General features: G+C 41.0%; 2 protein-coding genes across 7 annotated transcripts in view; one reads left to right on the forward strand and one right to left on the reverse strand.

The window, feature by feature from the left end:
- Nucleotides 1-315: 315 nt before the first annotated feature.
- mlycd (malonyl-CoA decarboxylase) lies at nucleotides 316-19,691 on the reverse strand. The gene is made up of 5 exons (XM_088614428.1): nucleotides 18,801-19,691; nucleotides 10,966-11,078; nucleotides 9,443-9,599; nucleotides 7,613-7,765; nucleotides 316-1,368 (listed from the first exon to the last, which is right to left on the reverse strand). Exons 1-5 carry the CDS (start codon nucleotides 19,314-19,316, stop codon nucleotides 847-849), a joined length of 1,461 nt encoding a protein of 486 aa, XP_088470554.1. The 5' UTR covers nucleotides 19,317-19,691; the 3' UTR covers nucleotides 316-846.
- The window catches only part of LOC148644284 (DNA topoisomerase I, mitochondrial), a 69,593-nt gene continuing 64,368 nt past the window's right edge, over nucleotides 17,252-22,476 (forward strand). For 2 of the 6 annotated variants that reach the window (XM_088614421.1, XM_088614424.1), the window contains exon 1: nucleotides 20,450-20,798. Coding sequence is in view for 1 of the 6 variants with exons in the window: in XM_088614427.1 (XP_088470553.1) it covers nucleotides 17,330-17,516 (187 nt within the window). In the remaining 5 variants the exon portion in view is untranslated. Of the gene's footprint in view, nucleotides 17,517-20,408; nucleotides 20,799-22,476 lie in introns of those variants that run through there. The other 4 variants (XM_088614427.1, XM_088614423.1, XM_088614422.1 and 1 more) reach the window with 4 other exon arrangements.

Genomic DNA, 22,476 nt, shown 5'->3' on the forward strand with positions numbered 1-22,476 from the left:
ATCCTTGCAAAGACATGGAGACTGACCTGGCCAATCACAAGTTTGAGGTCTTCCTAATTTCAGCTTTGTACTGTCTTGTGTTCCAAAAGCTGTACGGTAACAATATGCAAGGCAGGATGAATTCTTCATCAAAAGCTCTTTCTTGCAATGTTTTATTTTTAAAAAAGCTGTCTCTCTCCTTCCCAGTTCTCATTCTTTTGAAGTGAATGTTTTTTTTTTGCAATCCCGTTCTACTTTGGAAGTCTTCAGGGTGCCCCAGGACTCTGCGATTGTATTAACATCTTTTGAAAAAAAAAAACGCTATTTCACAGTCTATTTACACTGATACATTTATTCACTACAAACTTTAAAGGAAGCCCCCACCCTCCTTCCTTTTTCTCCATGAGGTAAAGTGAATCCTGCTGGAGAAAAACGCCAAGGTCGAACGAGCGCGTTTTTCTGCTGGAGAGCTCAGAATAAATACATTTGAGTGTCACAGCAAAAACCTGGAGGTGGAGGTCTTGTGAAGTATGGAACACATTGTGCTGACGAAGGAATTAAAATACAATTTATTTCACAGCCTTTCTTTTTTTGACCTTGCTCACAAAAACACACATGCACAAACTGTCACCTGTTCATCAATTCAGAGACAAAGCTAGCTTTATTGTAAATATTAATAGACGTGTCGGAGACAACGGAATTCAAAGAAGCCCTGAAGAGTGATTACAAATGATCAATGACCTGTATGAGCTGTGAAGAGGAAAAAAAACACGTTGGAGGAAATGACCTTTCCAGTTCCTTTCCCAGTGACGAAATCACTCTGCAAACATGGCTTGCTAGGCTACCTGGAAACAGACAGCAGATGCGTTAGAGCTTGCTCATCTTTTGAAACTGGGAGACCAGGTTCTGCACCTGATCGGAAGTGGCAATGACCTTTGACCCCAGGTAGTTGGCGCTGTTGGCGGTGGTCTCTTCGAGGAAGTACCGATAATTCACCATCATCCCACAGGAGGCGGTGATGCCCCTGGCACTGGTGTCAGCTTGCCAGTTAAGCCTCCACAGGACGGCGCCATTCTGCAGGTGGAAGTTAGCCACCGGGTTGATGGCGTAGCCCCGGCGCTTCTCCCCGTAGAGGTACCAGGCGCAGAGACGCATCAGCGCAGGCCGGAGCGCCCCCGCCAGCCGCTCGGACCGCACCCACTCGCTGTCGCTCAGCAGCTTGCGCAGGCCCTCGGGCCCCGGCGCCGCGGCCGCGGCCGCCACCTCCTCCCACTCCGGCCCCGTCAGCAGGCCGCCGCCTCGCGCGCCCTTCAGCAGGCCCAGCAGCCAGCCGGTGAAGCCAGGGATGGGAGACAGGCTGGAGAACTGCGTCAGGTGAGGAAACTCGCCCTGGAAAAGCACAACGCGAGAGGGGGTCACCGAGGCAGGGCTGTTAAAAAAAATACGATCTCCCCCTCCGCTATTTTTTTTTCTCCTGAAAGCCCCCTACGCTTCCTTTAAAATAACGAAGGGAGAGAAGGGACAGTGTCGGATCAAGCAGAAACTCTGACAGTGACGTCTACTCTCAGGTGGCACTGTGACACTGTGGTTGGCACTGTTGCCTCGCAGTGCTGGGGGCCTGGGTTTGATTCCTGGGGTGCTATTTGCCTGGAGTTCGAATGCTCTCCCCGTATTCAAGTGGGTTTCCTCCAGGTGATCCTGTTTCCTCCTACAGTCCAAAAGCATCCTGGTCGGATAACTGGGTTTCAGGAAGACTGACCCTGCGATGGCATGGCGTGCCATAAAGGGTGTATTCTGCTTGACGCTGTTGCCTGATGGGATAGGCCCCGGCTCCCCTGCGACCCGGTATGGGATAAAACGGTTAGAAAATGGATGGAGGTCTGTTAGATTATTAGATGGGGTGGCAGTGATTTAAAGTCTGATTAAGGCTCTGGACTTGCGAGGGTCACGAGTTCCTGTCCCAGCTGAGGACTTTGCTGCTGTAGCCTCAAGAAATATATTCTACCCAGATCACTCTAGAAAATGCTACTATATATAGTAAAGGAGTACAATAGTTTCTCAGTAAAAAAACAGGTCATTTGATTCTATGCTGTATAAGTTTCAATAAGGTGTAATTGATCACAACTGATTACACTCTTGTAGGTATTTTGAATCTCTACTGAATTAAAATTTTTCGCAAAACTGAACACTCAGTGATGGCAATATATACAGATACACAATATACTGTATATATACATATGAAATTCACTTTTTATGTGTAATTAAAAAGCATTAGATCATAGTTTAATATGACTTAGAATGTTGATTTTCAAAATGCAATTTCATATTAAGATCTCATTACAGTGAATGTTTCCCTCCTTTACTAGAGGGCATCTAAACAACGGAGCAAAATCTCTGGCAGACCTTCGCCAAACAAATTTAAAAAAATGACGACACTAAAGTCTGTAGAACATGACACTCAACTATTTCAAATATTCTGACTCACAATCCCTATTCATGGGATAAAGCAGCAGGCACTTTGCAAAAAACACACCCTGATAGAATGACTGGAAAATACAGAGCAACCATTCTCTCATTTTTCAAAGGTCCTCAGAGAGATTAAAAAAGGAGTTTGTTAAACGAATTACAGTGTACATACAGTACGTGGCTATCCACTAGCCTTGAATAAAAACATCTCTTTTCTGAGAGGTTTTCCACATCAGTGCTGAGTCCGGTTCAGTCGGTGCATCAGGTTGTTGCCATCATCTACTTTCACACACTCGACTAATTACCTTTTGATTGTCATATTGTCTTCATAACCTCCGTGCCCTTTGAGAAAAAGAATTTGTGCGGACTCATAAAGAAAACATTCTATTCCATGACAGGTAGGAGGGACGACTTTATATAGGATAATGTGTTTCTGACTGCTTGTTGTATTACTAAGCACTTGGTTGACATAATATGGATGTCTCCCTTACATTTCTCATATTTAGGAAGTAAGGAATGACAGATAAATATCACCCGAATTCCCTAACCTGAAACTTGATGGATTGTGCTTTAGTCTATCAACTCCATATGCATATACAGTGTGCATGTACATAATATATACACACACGCACCATTTTAAAAGGCTACTCTGACTGTAAAGCAGACGGGGAATGGAAATGTACTGTCTAAGACTGCACAGCCTCCAGACATTTTCACCAAGGCTAGTGATGGAGATGGATGACCTCGTACTATGCTGAAAGAGGTGAAATGAGCCCCTGTTCATCTTGGCTGAACAGATAGAGTATCGGCATACTGTTGACTCAGGAAATGTAGCAGATGAGGCATATCAAGATCCACACAAGATCATCTCATCAATGGAACTAGGAAGCTAAATTCTCTTGTTTTCTCATTTCTTGCTGGGGCATTAAAAGCCAGGCTGAAAAGAAGACACTTCTCTTGTCATTCTCGTTCTGTGTTAAGCAGGCTCTGTTTCTGTTCCCTCTTTTTACGGCACTCTTCCTAATGCAATTTAAACAAGCTTAATTATTAGCTACTACAGTTGTCATTCATACGTTCATGTGAAGCAAAAACGCTAAGATGCAGTATGAGAAGGTAAGTTATTAGATAATTTTACTGTAATTAATTTGAAAAAATCCTGAAGCAGCTCAAGAATTAAAGTCAAATTATCCACGTGTTTAATTTCAGCAATCAGCTCTGTTACAAGCTAAGCTAGAAAAACTCCTGTATACAGTAGTTATGCTATAAAGTCCCCGCAGTTATATCGACAGCTGCACTGGCATTAGAACACCAGGCATGATCGAGTCACTGAGTAAGAAATGTGGGATGAGCAGCGTACATTATGGAGACAGAAAAGAGCTGCAATACCTGTAATTACAATTCTGAATGATTCTTAGAAAGTGGTTTCCCTCACCCCTATTATATCCTATGACCTTTCCTTCTCTGTTATATTAGAATCATTTTTTGTGACCCCGATATTTACTGGCATAGATGTAGGTGTGCATGTGAAGTTCAATAACCGCTAATTAAGCCATCTGTAAGCCTCCTTGGCAATAAAAGAGACATCTCCTTTGGGGACTGCAGGTTTGACCCTGGTTATTGGCAGTAATGTATTTTAAGAGCTTTCCTTTGGTATATTCATTCTATTCATTTATTCATATGATTTTTTATGTGTTTGCACTTACTATTTTCTCAGCGGAGATATCTGTAAATTAAAACACTTACCACTGAACCTTTGCATAAATGTAATCTGCCAGACACCCTCCAGTGAACAGTAATCTTTTGGATTTTCATAAGGTTACTAAGAAAGAGCTAGGTAATTTCATTACTGTCTAAGCAGTGTCCTATTTCACTGTCAGGTTCTGGAAGAAAGTTGTATTTAAACCTTTCATTCTACAGAGAAGGTTAGAAATCTGTCAGCACATCCATTTCAGTGCCCTTGGGACATGAGGGCTATGTATTTTTGAACATTGAGGTTGCAGTTAGTGACAACAGGCATGTCTTTTGGAACACTAATGTAATGCAAGGCGTAGTCAGTGAGGCAAAGGTATTAATAACGGCTGGAAAATATTTTCCCGCTAATGTCACACTCTGAATAGAAAAAAGTCAAGAAATCAAACATTAGTTTAATTCAATGTGTATGTAAACACAAGCATATAGCAACATGAATATCTTAAATGTCATTAAGGAGGGTCACTAGGGGTGCAGGCTGATTTCTGTCAGATGTTGTGAGTTTGAGTCTGGGTAATGTCACCATGATCCCCCAAACACCAGAGGACCAGAGGCCTTCAGGGTAATGTGGACGTTATCTAGCTGGTTCAGTTCATTCCTTCATAGCCTGGTTTCCTTGTATTTTGCTTTAGTACAGTTTCAAAATTTATTTCATAACTTGCCATATGATGCTCATTGTTCCCTGATTGTTCTCTCACCGTCTTCCTTACGCTATTTTAAACTTTGTGAAAACACTAGATAAATACAGGCTTTTCCTCCTGCAGGTAGGGAAGTAAGAAAGCATCTGTTACCTACTGTATACAGTGACGGTAGTTTCAGCTAATCACAATTCTGGTAATGCTTCCCAGTCTGTGTGAGGAAAAGTACAATTCAGCCTGCTAGATCTGAAGTAGATTATAATATCTTTGAATATGTACAGTATAAGTATTATTTATAACTGCAGACTTAAATTAGATTTTCTATCTAATTTGGGGACATTTATTGACATGTATTTCTTTAAAGGGGGTTCCTAACCAGACAAGGTTGAAAACCCCAAACCGTAGCCATTTGGGGGACAAGTGATATCTTGTTTGTAACGAATACACTGTTCTACTGGAAAGACAATTTTTCTTCAAAACATATGTCAGCTCACAGTGAAATCTTCTCTTCCTCTATAAATCATGTGGCTCCCAGTTGCTCAGAGGCTACATCCGAACACACTCAGCAAGAGAGGGTTAATCTTCCATGAATGCTTTTGTTTATGTAAAGAAAAAAAAGTAATTTAAATCTATCAAGCCGAATGCCACATGCTTTCCATTCAATTCACTCCTCATTTAATAAAAGGTAGCTCCCAGACACTGAATATTTTTTGCATTGCCGATTATTGAAGGTGACAGCTGAAATTTCATTATTTTTCATCCCCCTGGCGCTCACAAGCTGAAATGTCAGTGTCAGTTATGTAATCTGGAGGCAGACACCGTTTGGGGACGCAGGTGTGACAGCAGGTGCAGGAAAGGAAGAGGATGGGAAGAGAGAGATGGGAAATGTTTTGCTGAAAAAAACCTCAGGTTGAATAGTGGACTTTTGCATTCCTGTAGCACTGATATACGGACTTAAAACTATATTTTTATTCTTTCTTTGCCCATTCCACTGTTGACACTCTTTTTTCTTTCTCTTGGGATTTTTTAAAAACATTTCTTCTGCATTTCCCATTTTACACCCATTTAATCTGGATAATCTTCACGTTTGTGCTCATCGATACCTGTCCTGTACAGCACAGTGAGAACGCAGGTGGTTAGACACACTCCTTCAACCTGCAAGTCCACTTCATCCTTTGACACCAGGAGAGTTACAGGAGTGCTGGCACCAACTGGATTAGCGGTGCCTTTCTCGCTCGTAACTCTGCAAGTCTGCAGGATTGTTGTTTCACCTCGGGAGCCCTAACTGATTTATCCCAATCCTACCCTTGGCGGGACTCTTTGGTGAGAGAGAGCTACTGACATTACACCTGGGCCACTGAGTTTCTCCTGCAGTTGGAAGTGATATCATTTACTGACCTTCAGCACAAAGGGTTTTATTACACAAACTGTACTGTATCATCAACAATGTGGCAGCAGAAACAGTTTCTATGGACTAGAAACACCTACAGCCTTAAATGTCTAGATGTCATGTCAACCCAAAGCTCAAAAACTAAAGCTAAAACTGTTTAATTCCTGCTGATACAGTACATGTGACATCATTTCAGCAGGCAGACTGGTGCTTTTCTCAAACATTGGATTCTACACAACAATGGCTTGTACATAACATTGAAATACAGTAAGATGATGCTAATGGATAAGCTAACTGAAAAACTGTGCATCTTGTAAATAGTGCTGTGGCTTTCTTATGTTAAGGGGAGTAAAAATGTTTTTTTGTATTTCAAAGGCAAAAAAATGCACTGTCAGTCGTATCATTTCAACTGAAATGATCATGACTCATACAGTCATGATCACTTCCCGTATAGTATATTTTCTAAAAAGATGAAACAGGTGAAAATGATGAAAACACAGCTCCTTAACCTTGCCCCCTTATTAATTTCACATTTTTCATATGCAAGTCTCTTATGATTGACTGAAATAACCTTGTTTTTTGTTACTTTTTCGAAGGGTAATGTAGTGTTTGGGATTATTTTGGTATTTTGAATGTTTGAAAAAGCAACTGGGAAACCGGTAGGGAATCTTAATTAACTTACAGGGGATAAAAACTTAAAGAAGGAGAAATATAGGCACTCACTAAGTTGTTACTAATTATATGAACAGACCCTTAAAGGCCAATTCAATTTGCATTATTTCTGTTAAGTGAGATTCCCTCTGAGTCTTCAAATTAATTCTCCGAGCTGCATCTTCATAGATTTGCAATAGCTCTATTTTATTTTTAATTTAATGGAAGAGGTACTTTATTAAAAAAAAAAAGATTATCGCTTTTCTGGCTATGCTTAGACCTTTATTTATGACATGCAATGAAAGTAGGTCCTACCACCTTTCAGTATACTGCACCTTGCTGGGTTTTGTGGGGAGAGCTGAATTAGCAATAGGATGTGTCTCATATTAAACCCTGAAAGCATGTTCCCTACATCTCTTTACCCTGCACATCTTCACTTCCCTCCGCTCTTCAGGAAAATAGACTGCACCGAGGAAGTTCTGTACTTTGGAGATGCTTCTCAACACTGAATAGGATACTGTATGTATACATAGCTGTAGTGACCCCTGCTGTGGATGTGCAGTCGGGCATCTTCCGACGAGGATCAAACAGAGGGTGTGTGTTCCTCTCCTTCCGAGGGCACATGCCTGTGGGGTCTAGATCTCAGATGAGATCACAGAAAGCCAGGGGAATGGAGCACACTCTTTCACAGAAGCTCACAACGTCTTTACGCCCCTTACTGACCAGTCACAAGGCCCACCTGCAGTTCTCGCACCACCTTCTTAATGAGGAAGTTCCCAAGCTCCACTCCCTGCAGGCCCGCTTGTGTTGAAGAAATGGAGTAGAAAACGGCGGCATTGATCTTCTTGATATCTTCCTCCGCGTCCAGAGATGAAAACTCTCTAACGATGCTCTACAAAAAGGACAGTAAATGATCAGGTTAGGTTTGGATTATTTTGTGATGCATCAAATTTTTATATTGTACATGGGCAGTAACTTCCATTTTCAACCGGTAAATACAAATTAATTAACCTTCCCAGGAGAAACGTGCATGAATTTGCACAGGTGAATTCAATGCGACAAGTATCTTAATTGACGACACATCTACTGTAATTAAAAAAAACAAAAGGCCGAACCTTTTTGTTGTTGGGGAGATTGACAGCTATTATTACCAAGATTGTGGAGGAGCCATTATAGAGGACATGGCTGATGATATCTCTTTCTGACAAGCGCAACAAAAAAGGTTTTTCCAGTGATTGCTAAGGTAGCTTAAAGGTAATCTGATTTAAGCAAATTTCACGGTGAACTGAAAAACTAGGCTATTCACAAAACCAATAACATGAGAAACATTTCATTTTTCTTCTGTTTTTCTATAGCTTTAATTGTCATTACTCTCCACAGACAGAGAGAAGTTTCCCACTGGTGTCTATGCACGATGATTCCTTACCACATGTTCCCACACATATTTCATGTTTTTCTTCTTTCTCCCCAAGTTGTTTTTGCCCCTTCCTGAGGCTACTGTCACGCCCTCTGCAGCCAGAGGGCGCTCCTTCTCTGTCCTGTCTCTAGTTTCCGGTCTGCTGTCCTTTCTGTCCCTCTCTTTCCCTTGGGCTTTATATTTCCGGGTCTTGCACTCTGTCGTCGCTCAGCATTGACGTTCGGATGTCCTGAGACCCGCCTAGCACCAGGGCGCCCCACGTCCGCTCCCTGAGGGCATAGGTTTCTATACGGCATTCCTGAACTCTTTGCACTATGAGCCGGGCCTTTTTCCCGTCTCGCCGCTACGCATATGGGTCTTTTTCCGCTCTCCTGCTCCCCACGGTTAGTCCCTTTGGACGTCCGTGACAGCTACGTATTCTTTTTTATAAATTTAGAATCACCAGTTATTGTCTGATACACCCACCTCATACGGATTCGTCATTTGTGTTTTTCAAGTCGCACTGACGGCTGCAAACGCTGCAACCAGGGAGCATGAGGAAGCGCAGGCAGTCTCCTCCGACCTGCCTACCTTCAAGCCACTCGTCTTTTAACACGTCACAGGCGACCCAGACTCGTACCAGGGCTTCAGCACTGACTGGAGCAGAGGCACACTGGAAGCCTGCAGGTACCTGGGAAGTCACAGGGGGCACTGTGTCGCTAAGAACTGAGACAGTCTTGGTCAATTAATATCACTCCACCCATGGTAGGTCTCAGTCAGTTGTGCCCTGCTGCCTTGGGAATACCAGTCACAGTTGGCTAGTGACATGACATGGTCTCAAATACCCTTGATCTGTGAGTCACCTGGAAAGCCCGGAGGCCGAGTTCTCTTGCTAAACTTTTTTACAGCACTTTCTATTTCTGTGAGTGAAAAAAATAAATGTGCAGACAGACAAATAGGCACTAAGGAGGCAGCAGATTGAGTTTGTACTGACTGGAGGTACAGTAAATTTTCCCCCCAAATCTCCTGCCATCCTAAGAAAAATAGATATTGGAAAATTAAATCCAATACCAGTCAGAAATGATAGCTATATGGATGAATACTGGAGGCAGGGGAGACATGTCTGAAGCTCTGCTGAAGACCACAGAAGAACAGCTCTCTCTTGATCCTGACCTGGATATTGTCAGAGATCTCTTCTGTAAGCGCAACGTGCAGGACCACCAGGGGCTCTCCCGGCATGGCGCTGTGAGTGAAGGCGTAGCAGCGTCTGTAGGGCCCCACCCTGCGCTTGATATCCGTCCAGTTTCTCACAGGGTGAACGGCCTCATACCTGCCAGCATGGAAACAAATGCATTTCACACAATGGCTCCTAGCTGAACAGGGGTAGAAATGTCTCTAAAGCATACAGACTCCTTTGAAAGATGACAGCTGCCTTGAACAAATTCATGAGGTTGACTTCTGAAGCCTTTTGTGTGTTAGGCTTTCTAACCACATATAAACTCCAGCAATTTTAACAAATCTTTATTTAATAGAATTTATTTAGAGTATTTGACAGGGAAGGGTTGGTTATAACACAGGGAGACTTTTTTGCTGTGGGGTAAAAAGCTTTAAAAATGGCCCAGCTTGTTGTAGATAGGAGTTCTTAAAAACAGAATGTTATTAGTAGCAGCTATTTTTCTTTTAACACTTCTACTTACCCAATCAGCGCCCCCTCAACCCCCCTCCATTTCACCTCATTGGTGCCTCTGCCAGGTGGTTGCTAGGCACAGGAAGAAGATGTAGTTCTGCTGTGCTTGTCAACCAGCCGAATCTTTATTACATGCTGGTTTCAACTGTAAAAGTGTTTTTTCTCTCTCTTGTACAAGGTTCATCGTTGTGCTCAATGGCAAACATTGTCAATATATTATGGGCCTAACAAGGGAATGTGACCCAATGTTAAATTGTATTAGATGGTCTTGTGAAAAGTAAACATTGAAGGCTGAAGAATCTTTTCAATTTTTCAGCGAAGAATTTTTTAGTCTTTACATGTCTCATTCTCAGTGATGTACCTCAGTGATTCTGCAAAATCAAAAGGGCAAAATTCCACAGCGGCAAAAAGTGTGAAGCTTAATTTAACAAAGTGCCTAAAAAGAACAAAGAACCGTACGAGTTGGTCATGTTCATTTACCCTAATTGTGAGAGTGACACAACTGTGGTTGCTAAAATCCCAGACTCTCATGTTTCTAGAGAAACCTTTCAGGTTTAGTTTTATTTAATCTTTCATTTAACTAGACAGGTAAGATGAGGGCCCTCATTTAGAGGGAGAATGAGAGAACAGAAAGTACCTAGTTCCACTGTAGGACACTGTAATGGACCAGACAGAGTGAAGTCTCTTGTACCAGGGTACGACTGCAGCTGCTCCACTCGGGATTTGAGCCCATGACCTTCTGGAGTCCAGAGGCTCAACCATACAGTAGCACCACGCTGCTGCTCAAGAGGAACTTTAAGTATCAAATGCATGAACCATTTACAACCCTGACAGCGTAAACCTCTCGAATGCATGATGGACTGTACATGAAGCAGGCAGCCTATTAACATTACAGAGAATCCTTTGACTTACTGGAGGTCTTTGTGACTGTGTCATGAATAACCTGCAAACTAAATATTGCTTGAGGTGTGGACAAAGAACATCCGGCACAAAACCATACTTGGCTTACTGGCTAATTTTCTGGAGGGTCTCACAAGGTGACTGCCAGGTGATTCTCTCCAGCTGCAACAGGCCAGCCGAGAACCACTCTGACAGCAGACTCTTCAGAGCGCCGTTCAGGTCCTGAGGAGAGAAGAACAGGGCCTTAATCAGAGCTGGTCCACCAGAGCCACAGAAAATGTCAAGGCATAACCAATGACAGGGCTCCGGGAGCAACATGTCAAAGCAGAAGTCCTCATCTAGGACAAGATCACTTTATTGGCCATATACAATTTCTTGTATTAGGAATTTGTCTTTTTTCGCATACCCCAACCTGCTCTCCATGAGACACACAGACAGGGAGAGAGAAGCTGGGGGTCAGAACGCAGGGTCGCCCATTTATACGGCGCCCCTGGAGCAGTTGGGGTTAAGGGCCTTGCTCAGAGGCCCAACAGAGTGGGATATGAACCGGCAACCTTCCAGGCACAGAGCCACCACACCACCTCTCAGTCTCTCTGGCCTCTACGTGTCCTTGTACCTAGATTTCATCATTTTAACTAGTCTTTTCTGCTGCAGTGTGGCCCTTCAGGACCCAAGTCATTGATCACTTTTTTAAAGCAGTACTGTAAAAATGGTGAGATTAGTTCTTCTCATTACCTGGCATGCCTTTTTGTCACACTCTTGATGTGAGAATTTTTACATCTGCTGGCATTGTCAGCGTGATGAGATCATTTGTAGGTTTACTGGATGTGTAACATAAACATGAACTCAGATTTCCTTGCCCTGCTCATCAAATTTTCCATCACAAGTATCTTCTATAAATAATTTTCCTGCCAAAGGAGAGAGAATTACTGGGGAAATATAATTATGTTTCACCATCCCATTTTTTGTGTACAATTATTGGTGGCAGGGCTTTGTAAAACATTCAGAGAAAACTATTCGGGTTGAAATGGGTAATGAGCATGACAAATAGCAGTGACACACACAGCATGCATTTATAATAACATGCCACTGACACTCCCCCACTGATAGCTTTAGAAGAGGTTTTTAAAATGCTTGTACTGCACTTTTCATGAGAATCCCCTCTCCACAATTCTGCTTTGTTTTGGTATTGTGTGTATGGAAATAACTGTTAATCTGTGACAGTAAAAAAAATCACCTCATAGAACAGATATAGTAATATAAATAAACAATAAATAGGCAAAAGCAGCGGTTAATTCCAGCTGAATCACTGTTACAGCTGAAAATATTTTTTCTTTCTTCTTTGCAGTGTGGAATTCACAGCTACTTGCTCCTTTGTAGCCAAACACAGATGCAATACACGACACAAGTGATAAACAGGCAAAATACCTATTATATTCTATAGCAGTAATTTTGTTTCTTCTTCTTTCAAGACAGAACTTACAGAGATGATATGCAGCTATAAAGCGCTTCAATACAACTGCTGTCCACCAAGTTAATCCAAATAAAAGCCACACCTCATTTAAAGAACAGCATCTTCTAAGAACTGCTCTGTCTTGGGAGAAACTGACAGTAATCGGGCATTGCATTCAAAAGAGAAAGATGTTTTCTTATTATGACTATTTTTAACTTGCATGTGCATTATTTTGTTACTCAATACTTAGTTTCCACCTCCCGCTGCCAGTATAGTTTTTTCTCAGTTGTAATGTCTGCCTGCTTCAAATAACAAATGCCCCAGTCAAACCCCATCAGCTTATTACCAAAGTCTCCATATCTATTCTAAATCTTTTCCTCAAACATCTCCGGTTACCCATTCCAACTCACCAAACAATTTGCTTCTCATTTCCTCTTATATTTTAAATTATTCAATTTTCTCTGTCCTGAACTGTTGCAGTTTATCATATTGAGCTCCTCTGTGAGCTGATATCAGCATATTGTTTGGTTTTCTCCAAGCCAGGAGTCTACTTTAAAAAAAATGTTTAGCATCTCCCCAAGCTCTTTTGGCTTTTAATAATTCAATGATTTGCATACAGTAGTTAGAATATTTTAAACAGCATTTTTGGGGATCTGCTTCATCCTTGTGTTACATTTATGATTACGGTAGGGAGATGTAAGCAGGAATGCTGAATTTAGTGTGTTACTGTATGTTGAATCACTCTGAACAATTTGTCCCTCCCCTTCTAATGTCTTGGCCTCACTGTAGCAGATGGGCAAAACCACTTCACTTTACTGTCAGATAAATTGATCTTAATAAAATATTCTATAAACAATTTTGAAAGATAATACTTCATTGCCATAGATAAAAGCAGAAACCACTGCACGCCTCTGGAAACAGGTTCTGTTACCTACCTGTATATAAAGGAAAGTTACATTCCAAGTCAGAATTGTATTGACCTTGAAGCAAAGTGAAACCTTTGAAATGCAAGTGCCTTCCTCATCAGCCTGTGTGACACAGTGGAAATAGAGAAACGGGTAATAGAATAAAAAGCCCTTGAAGAGGAATGTTTAACCCCTCTCTCCTCACTCCTGTTGGCAAACTAAACGAAGTGAGCACCTCACAATATCTTTTTCTTGTCTACTAATGTGACAGACTGAAGCCCAGAATCTCTGTGACAAACGACTCTCTAGGCTGCTGAGAAAGAAATAGAACAAAAGTATAAATTGAAAACCTCTTTGTTCTTCTTTCTCAAGGAGGTTTAAAACTGAAGAGAATGCAAAAAAGCACTGAGAAATGTAGGGCGTAATGTACTGCATTTTTTACCTAGGTTTGATCAACTTTTCTACTTGGCAGTTAAATACTCAAAATTCAGTAAAACAATGATGGCTTTCTGTTTGACAGAGACTCTAATACTGGAAAAGAAAAGCGTTAAAGAAAAGCGTTAATCAGGTATCATGTTTGAAATATGGAGTGAAAGAGCAATTTTTAGTTAAATTCCACTCCATGTCCTGCTCAGATTTAGGAAAGTTTCTACTGTATTCCATGAGACAAAAAAAAGAAACACCTCAGCTTTTATTTATTCAAAGACAGTTGTGTTATTTTTCAGAAATGCCATCCTGCTGGTGCTTGTTCATTTTTAATGCTTTAATGAAAACAGATACAAGACGCTGACTGGCAAAGTACCTTATTAACTGCAGTGCCAGCGCATTAAAAATAAACAGTTGGTTCCCAATGGAAAAGTAGTGATTTGGGTTTAAAATGATACTGGGAAAGCAAAAATACGGCTGTCCCCTGACTCTTCAGACAATTAAGATGGGTCAACTGGAAAATGGCCAATTTGCTACTGAGATAAAATCTTGAAAAGTGGTTGTGCATTTTTTCTGACTACTGACATCGGATTAGGCTAAGGAAAACCAAAACCAAAGTGAAGAATCAAAGAATTTGAATCAAAGAACCAAAGTGCAGCCATTTTTTAGAGCAGGTCATGTCCTTTTTCTGCTAGGCTCCTCAGACGTAAATCTCTTTTAACGTAATGGGACTAGGATAATCAAAGGCTTGGATTTAACATACAGTAATAGCAGAGGCAGAGTTTAAAAAGCATGCACAAAATTCTCTCGAAGTGAGAGTGTACCACAAGGCACTTCAAGCTTAATATAATGAAGCAACTGACTGCTCACTTCAGCTACTGTATATGTTTTTTGCTTCATAACCTAATTAGCATACTACACTAGCTTTTACTGCCTTTTCCTTCAGAGGATTTCCCTTATGTGAACTCCAGCAGGGAGAAGATTCAGGGGAAAGGACAGGCTACTTAAATTCGACCTATCTATCTTCAGCCCAAAGATCACACGCTGTATACGCCTTTAGCAAAACATCACTCTAATCCAAGACACTAACTAGGCTCCATAACAGTACTGAAGGGAATCCACAAGCCGCAGTGCATTAAACACAGTCAGGTGGGAGCAAAAAAGTACATTCAAATATTATATCCAAACAGCTGCAATAATTATTGATTTTGCCACTATATTGTAAGCCTACACCTTCATATTTTACACAACTACTATTGCAATAGTTATGTTTAAATCCATTTTATATGGTTCATACCATCATACAGATTGTGTTAAATTAAAAACAAAAGTCATTATTATAATAGCGGTTATCAGTTTTTGTGTCAGGAATAAACAGGTTATTTATGTGGTTCAGCAACAACAGTATCTTATGAAAATTACATAAGATGCCAGATATGTGCCTAGAGCTCACAAAACCAGTGAACAGCATTGCTGCGTTACACAGGATAGTGACGAGTACGAACCAAGAACATCCCTCAGAGCGCTGGGGGGTATTGTTCAGCAACGCAAGGGAAATAGGAACTGGATGATAATGAGAACTGTATTCCATTTTTATTTCTTGAACACAGCGTTTAGGATATTAAGAATTTATAGTAATATTATTATGCATGCCAACTATTTTGATGCTGTAAGGAAAGAAAATCATAGATGAAATTTATCAGCAGAAGGTAATTTTCACTCACAAAGCAGTCATTTTTAAAAGAGCCACATGTTGCCTTTTTAAATATTTTGATTCCTTTACGCTGCAGTTTGTCTTTGATATTTATATTATTTCTTTAAGTATACTTCCTCTCAGTCCTTATTCAAAACCTCTACACCCACATACAGTAGCTTTTGAAACTGTTTTTACTTTACATGATTACACATATTGACAGAATGACTGCTTAATTGATTTTTTTATTTTAAATTAAAGGCTTAACTATTTTATTAGCATTGCTCATTTATTGCCCTTTTATTAAATGGCTTATTTAAAATGCTCTTGCACTGAGTATATTGAGCTGGATACAAACAGTTTTTACGAAAACACCGCTGGCATTTAATTAGTTTGGTATATATTAATATTAGAGTACTCATTCTGCAGAACATATTGGAAATGAATGCCATGCTACTCTAAAATATATGACATACCTTTGGGCTCATAAAAACCTGTATATTTTACAAAGGTACATACATAATTCATCTGGATATCAGCAGCGCTAGCAGTGGTGTAGTCAGATGTGATGTGTACTGTACAATAGGGAACTAGTTATGGATTAAATTTTGCATGCGGCATAGACGACCGCATATGACAGCACTCAGAGGTTTAATGTACTGTAGTTAGGCCAATGTAATTTGAAGTCACTTCATCTAGGATCAGAGCTTCATAGTAAGGATGAGTCCTACAACCCAGCCGCGTCACTGACATGTATCTTTGTGATGTTAGGCTACAATATAACTCTAGAATAATATACACAATTTATGCATCTATACTGCACCAGCAATCTAGGTCCTTTGTAAGAGTGGTGCCTCTTAAGATATCATACTCCTCGCTGGTCAGGCTCATACAGTATGACTTAGGAAGTGTCCAAAATGCATTTTTCTAATCCATTTTGGTGGGATGCCCAGAGTGGTGAGCCCCACTTTCCTATTTTTCCTAAGGACTTGGCAAGGTGCTCAGGGGGAGGATGAGGAGTAAGTGATTTGGGGAGGGGCTCTTTGCTCGCCTACTTAGTGCCTCCTTTTCAGAGCAGCATCAGTTCTGGTGAACACTGGCTCCGCAGTGAGCAGGGCCCGTGGACACGCTCCCTGTGTATCCTACGGGATTCCCGATTCGCCGCTGCCTCCGCCACCGGCAGCGACAGAGCGTTCCGATGCAGATTTTCAGGACACTGAGCTGATCGGCTTGCTGTGCCCAGTCGGCACCTGGAAGGCATCGCCCAAGAAGATGCCCATTGAAGTACCGAGGAGCCAGGCCTCGGCCTCGAGGAAAAACCTACACACCTCCCATTTCCCAGGATGAAAGTGGCCCTCAAGTGGCAGGAATGCCAACTGGATAGTCTTTTAAAATTACAAACCGCCTTGTGCACCATTTCAGAGCACTCCACCGGGAGATTAATGTGACCATGATGCATTACATAAAACACCACAGAAGATATTTTAACTAAGGGCTTACATGGCAGGATACAGGGCAAAAAAAGAATGACATCACGTCTTTAAATCTAAAAAGAGTGCAGAAAGTAGCTAGAGGAAAGGGAAATTCATGGGGAAGCTGAGCAAGCGATCCTTAATTGATTAGCAATTAGATTTCTCAGCCTTAGCAATACCTGGACTCTATGTACCATTTCACTTTTAACCATTTATAATGAACAGACGAAAATGACTTTATAAAGCAGATTCTGTTTTTTTTTTCCCCAACAGCAGTGAAAACAAAACAAGTCCTTGAGTATTCCAGTGGGAAACTTTGTTACAAATTATAACTGTGAAAAATGATAGCTTAGCATGAAAAGAGGACAGGTTTAAATGCATTAACAGTCACAAAAGAGGCAGGAGACTTCTCTTTTTTAATCTGTTGACATGCGCCCCTTAGCTTTGGAGCAACAACATTTTATTCCAAGGGCGATAGTTTGAGGCACTTTCCAAATCATTTCGACTCCCACTGAAGCACACTAATGCTTGCAAGTGGGACACATTGGGAAACTGCAAATTTGAATTCCTTGCTGCATATTTTAATGGAACTGACTGATACAGTGGCAACTGCCAAGGACAAGCATAAAAACGAGTTTTTGAGAAATAAGAAAGTTTCCAGAGAACATGAATGTCATTTTAAATACTCCCGAGCTATTTCTCCCTTACCAGGTAATTGCAAACTTTTTTTTATTTCATTCAGAGAATATTAAAAAAGTACAGGGAAGCAAACTCATTGCAAATGACCCTTTTACAGTGTTACAATATATCAATTGTGAGATATCTGTACTTTGACCTTTTTTGATCGTTTATCCTGAGTTATAATGCAGAATCATTATTCATTTCTTCTTAATTTACATTATTAAGTCATGCATTCAAATTACGCATTTCAAAAGCCTTTTCACAAAGTATTCCTAGTACTCAAAATCTTGCTGTTAAAAGACTCTTGACCTCCTGAGGCGAGTTAGTGCCTCCTATTTTTGAAGTGTTGCTCTAAAGGGGTTACACCGCTCAGGTAACTAGAGACGAGTAATAATAGTTGATAATATTTTCTTGCACTTAAGTGGGTAAGTAGATCAAATCATTTCATTATTTCACACTTAATAGCTTACAGAGACATTTAGTGTTAGATTCACACAGCTGTTCTTAATTTCATATCACGAGGGATTTCTAGCCATTTTAGATTCTTTTTGGGAAGCTTTTATGAACTTGGAGGTAACATAACGTGTTTAGTGAGACACGAGTGTCTACTCAATTATACGATTTTCCCCAGCTCGGGCACACAATTTGCAGATGTACTGTAAATATGTTGCACTTTCATTTTCATCTGAAGGCACACGTTTTTCCCCAAGACACAAAAATGCCGAACAGTAGCAATTCCAAGTCCTGTTTAAGAAATATCACCATATAGCATTTATATGTCGGAAAATACAGCAATTTGAGTCTTTATGTACTGTTAAGTAATGACATGTTAGCAGGATTTAAATGATCTCGATGACTGTTAACTATTTTTGGTGATTTTACAAAGTAAAGTACAAGTTCACAAAATGTATGGATTTATGGAAGAATATGTGCATAGCCGGTTTAACTAGTGCATACGGGCTTCTGAAAAAACTGCAGTCTCCCGATAACTCAGATGTATCTATATATATCAATCGGTGTTTTGAGCCCATTTGTATGGAGTCAAGGTTTATTTATGCACATAAAACGACGCAACGGTACCCTATGAAAAGAAAGTAAGGCGCTCGTCAGGAGTACATGCTATGCAGTAGGGGGGTATTTGATTCATCACAGCGAAATAAAGACTTTTGCGATCGAAGTTTCCTCAGATACATTGTATATACAGTATATTCGTTTATAAAAGAGAGGGGGGGAGGCATGAGTCTTCAGCCAACCGCTCGGCAGTGCTTTCTGGCCACCGTATCATCTACCCACACGACGTGAGGCAGTAATTACCCTGATGTGTGGGCTGTCGCAGGCTTGGGAAGAAATGATTTCAAGCACGTCGGCGCGCAGGTCGACTAAGAACTTCACCCCTCCTTCCACTCGGCTAATGTGACTGAGCAGGAGCTTGTATCTGGGCGTCAGGCTGTACCTCAGCCTGTCCTCCACCTGCAGCACGGTCCCCAGGTCCCGCTGCTGCGCCTCCAGCAGCTTGGCGGCCAGCTCCGACACGCCTCGGTGGTCCACCCCACACTGCGCAGACAGCTTGTCAAGCAACTCCAGCTTCTGCGGCCTTTCCAGACCCCCGTAGAAACGCATGAACTCCAAACTGCTCGCCTCCGCCGGCGGGGGGGATTTATCTCTGGTCTCGTACGTGGGCATGGGGGCCACTGTCCTCTTTAACATGTCGTCCATGCTGTGTGCGCACCGGCGGCCGACGCAGCTCGGGGCTCCGGCGCCGATCGCTCTCCGGCGGTGCCAGCTACTTGGGCTGTAGCGCAGTGTCCTCACGAAGTTCAATCGTATCATCGCCCTTTGGATGTTTCGCAGTTTTTTACAGAAATAAACTGCGTAACCCGGCGGCAGTCTGCAACTCTTCCGGTATCTTAAAGAGACAGCCCCATGTTTGTGACCGCTGCTGTGGGTTGCAGCGAGACTGGATTTTTACCGAGTTGTGTCAGATACAGTTCTAAGTGCATCAGATATTTTTTGTTTAGCCATTAAATGAATTTCATTGCAACGAACTTGCTTGTTTTTATCATATTGCATTTCGAAATATTTGGGCGGCCGTATAAAATGCTTTACCAACAGAGAGATCTCAAAAAGTTATTTTAAAAGTCTGAAAATCGGTACATCAGCTTGTCGAGTGACGTTTAAATTATTTCTTCCTCCCTCAGTTAATCAGTAACTCTCCTAGTGTGGGTTTGTGTTCTTTGGTTACTGTTTACTTTATTAATCTGATATTGCAGTACTGTGACAATACAATCTTTTCTCGTTCTGAAGGCTTAACCTAATGCTTCCTTTTGCTTTTGATTAGATAGAAATTACGGAAGTTCATTTACGCCTTCTCAGTGCATCAATTATTGTAATTCACCAAAACGACAAAAAGATATGTAAAAAAAACATGTAATCAATCGTCTTTAAATTGTATAATAAAATAGAATACCCAGTGATAAGTGTAAATTTTATCTACTGATCTTTCTGTCCAAATTACAAATTCTCCATAGCTTTTGCCAGAGTTGAAGTATTACAGTATAACGGTTTAATATCCACCTTCGTGCCATTTCTTGAAATTCAGCAGTTAGCTTTGAAAATAGCAATGTTAATTAGTGAAGCCACAGCACGTTTTGAAATTTAACATCCTGAGAATACATTTCATGCCGAACTTGAAACGTCATATGAAGGTTTCACCTGTTTAACTTATTGTTAAGAATTGCATTTATATGGCACTTCCCAAGAATCCTGCAAAGCCTACACATTGAAGAGGGGAACCACTGAAATGCAGCGGTGGGCAATATCATTTTCATAAAAAGTTAACAGTTCTGCACACGTTAACTGTGATTTCGGCCTTGCATCTCTGAGTGTAAAAAGCAGCCAAAGTTGTCCAGCACAGAACTACGTCATCGCAGCAGTCCGAGGACCTCTGGGATTCTGGGAAACAGGTGGTTCTGAGGTGGGAGAGTCGCCTGTGGGTTGTTTAGCTGTTGAACTATGAGGTATAGAATTACATGTTTTGCATTTAGTTTCGTAAAACCCCTTTATGCGTTTTGCATATGCTGTTATGCAGTCATCAGCGCTGAAAATTTAAGAGCTAAAAACAGATGGCAGTAAACCGGTACGGTATAATGGAAATAACACAACGTTGTTGCCTGCACAACCTGTAAAACGTTTTCCCATGGTCACGTTTTATTTTGATTTGTCACGAACAGTTATTGCTTTCAAGCCATTTTTGCATCCCTCTAAGAGTGTTAATGAGGTGTCAAGCCCAGTTTTTCCTTCACTGAGCTTCAGGTGAGTGTTGCCGAATTAGGTTCAGGACAGAAGCAGGGAGTCGGAATGTTCTGTGAAATTACCTGGGATTAAAGAACAGCTACGCCCTCTTGCCATTTAAATGATGTGCGTTCTTCCTTCTCGCCGTTCAAACCGTGGAGGAAAGATAAATTATTTCTCTGCCGCTCCGTAGCAAACAAAAATTACTTTTTTTTAACCTCTGTATCTATAATAGGCGAAGAATTTTGAATTTCAAAGACCTTTGTTGGCGTAAGCGATGGGTTCCAGTGTTTGCCAAAGCAGAAACATTTCCCAACATTGAGATCACATTCCTAAATCTATCTCAGACCCCATTCACAGTGATTAGGATGGTCCCGATTTAGATTGGCATTCATTTTTCATCCACCAGTATAGGCTTGGGATATATGGTGACCTAGTTGTACTTATTAGTATTAACTTCTGCAACAGCTAAAAATCGAAGTCTTGCATTTACATGCTCTGACTGGGCTCTAAATCGCTTATAGATGTTGCTGAATTTGTGCTAGGTATAATTTATAAAACCCATTAAAATCTGTTATGTGCTGCATGAAATAATGGCTTCTGTAGGCACCCACCCCCCGCAATTTCTAAACCAGCACCGATGAAAAACAAATGTCTTGAAGAAGCGTTTCTTGCTCGGATGCCGGAAGCTAATGGATTGCAGTATTTTATCCGGCAATGTCTTGAACGATTCCAGTTAATTTAGCTTGAGCATCATGGCTGCGCAGTAGATCCTTCGCCATCACTCTCCCGTGTTTGCTGTATTCAGTACTAAATTAATTTCTCTTAATTTGCCTCTGTGCCTTGGGGCTATGTTTGTTTGTTAAACATAAAGTTATCATTCAGGATGTGAATGTGTAAATATATTTCACAATTTCGGAGGGCCTATTATTTATGTCTAATTATGTAATGGCAGAAGCACCAGCAGCAATGGATAAAAGATCTTCCCTTCTACAGTTTATCGTTAGGCAAAATGACAGCAGCACAATGCAAAGTTTGGTGCGGCTGGTAGTTCCCAACAGTGTCTTCATGAAATTATGTTAATAACATATTCTGGATTGGCTACAAAAATGTTGACTTGGCTATTAGTTAACTGTTTCTGAAGAATAAATGCGCAGCTCTGCCCTGTGGGCCCTTTTTTTACTTCGACTGATGTCTCACTCCGCCACTTGCTTGTGAAAAGCTTGCTTGAAAACATAGCATCTAATTTTATGTAAATGTGTCAATAACATCGGAATTACAGTATTTCAAACAAAAGTTGGAAGGTGTCAGTGAAACCATTTTGTTGTACTTTGTTCGGCTGAGTGCATATTAACCACCATTGTAATTAAACCAATTAAGTCTTTGTCACTCAGATGGGGATTTTGGCATTGCATAAAATTCACAGTGCAGTGGTCTCATCGGTGCGTACATGCTTAGTTTGGAAGCTGCTGCTAATTACCCTTATTTTACCATTATGTTAATTTAAAATGTTAAGGAGATTCTCAAAAGCTGCTGTGAAAAACAAGTGTTCCAGCTGCAAAAAAAAGTTTTTGTACATCTATAGTTGCTAGGTAATGAATTATCTGAACACCAGAAGATAATACAAAGTTATATTTATTTGTAGTTATGTATAATGGCAGTTGGTAAGTAATTACCTGAATAATAGAATATAAAACAA

This window comes from Lepisosteus platostomus, chromosome 20 (assembly GCF_059453375.1).
Source record: "Lepisosteus platostomus isolate fLepPlt1 chromosome 20, fLepPlt1.hap1, whole genome shotgun sequence".
NCBI classification, from domain to species: Eukaryota; Metazoa; Chordata; class Actinopteri; order Semionotiformes; family Lepisosteidae; genus Lepisosteus; species Lepisosteus platostomus.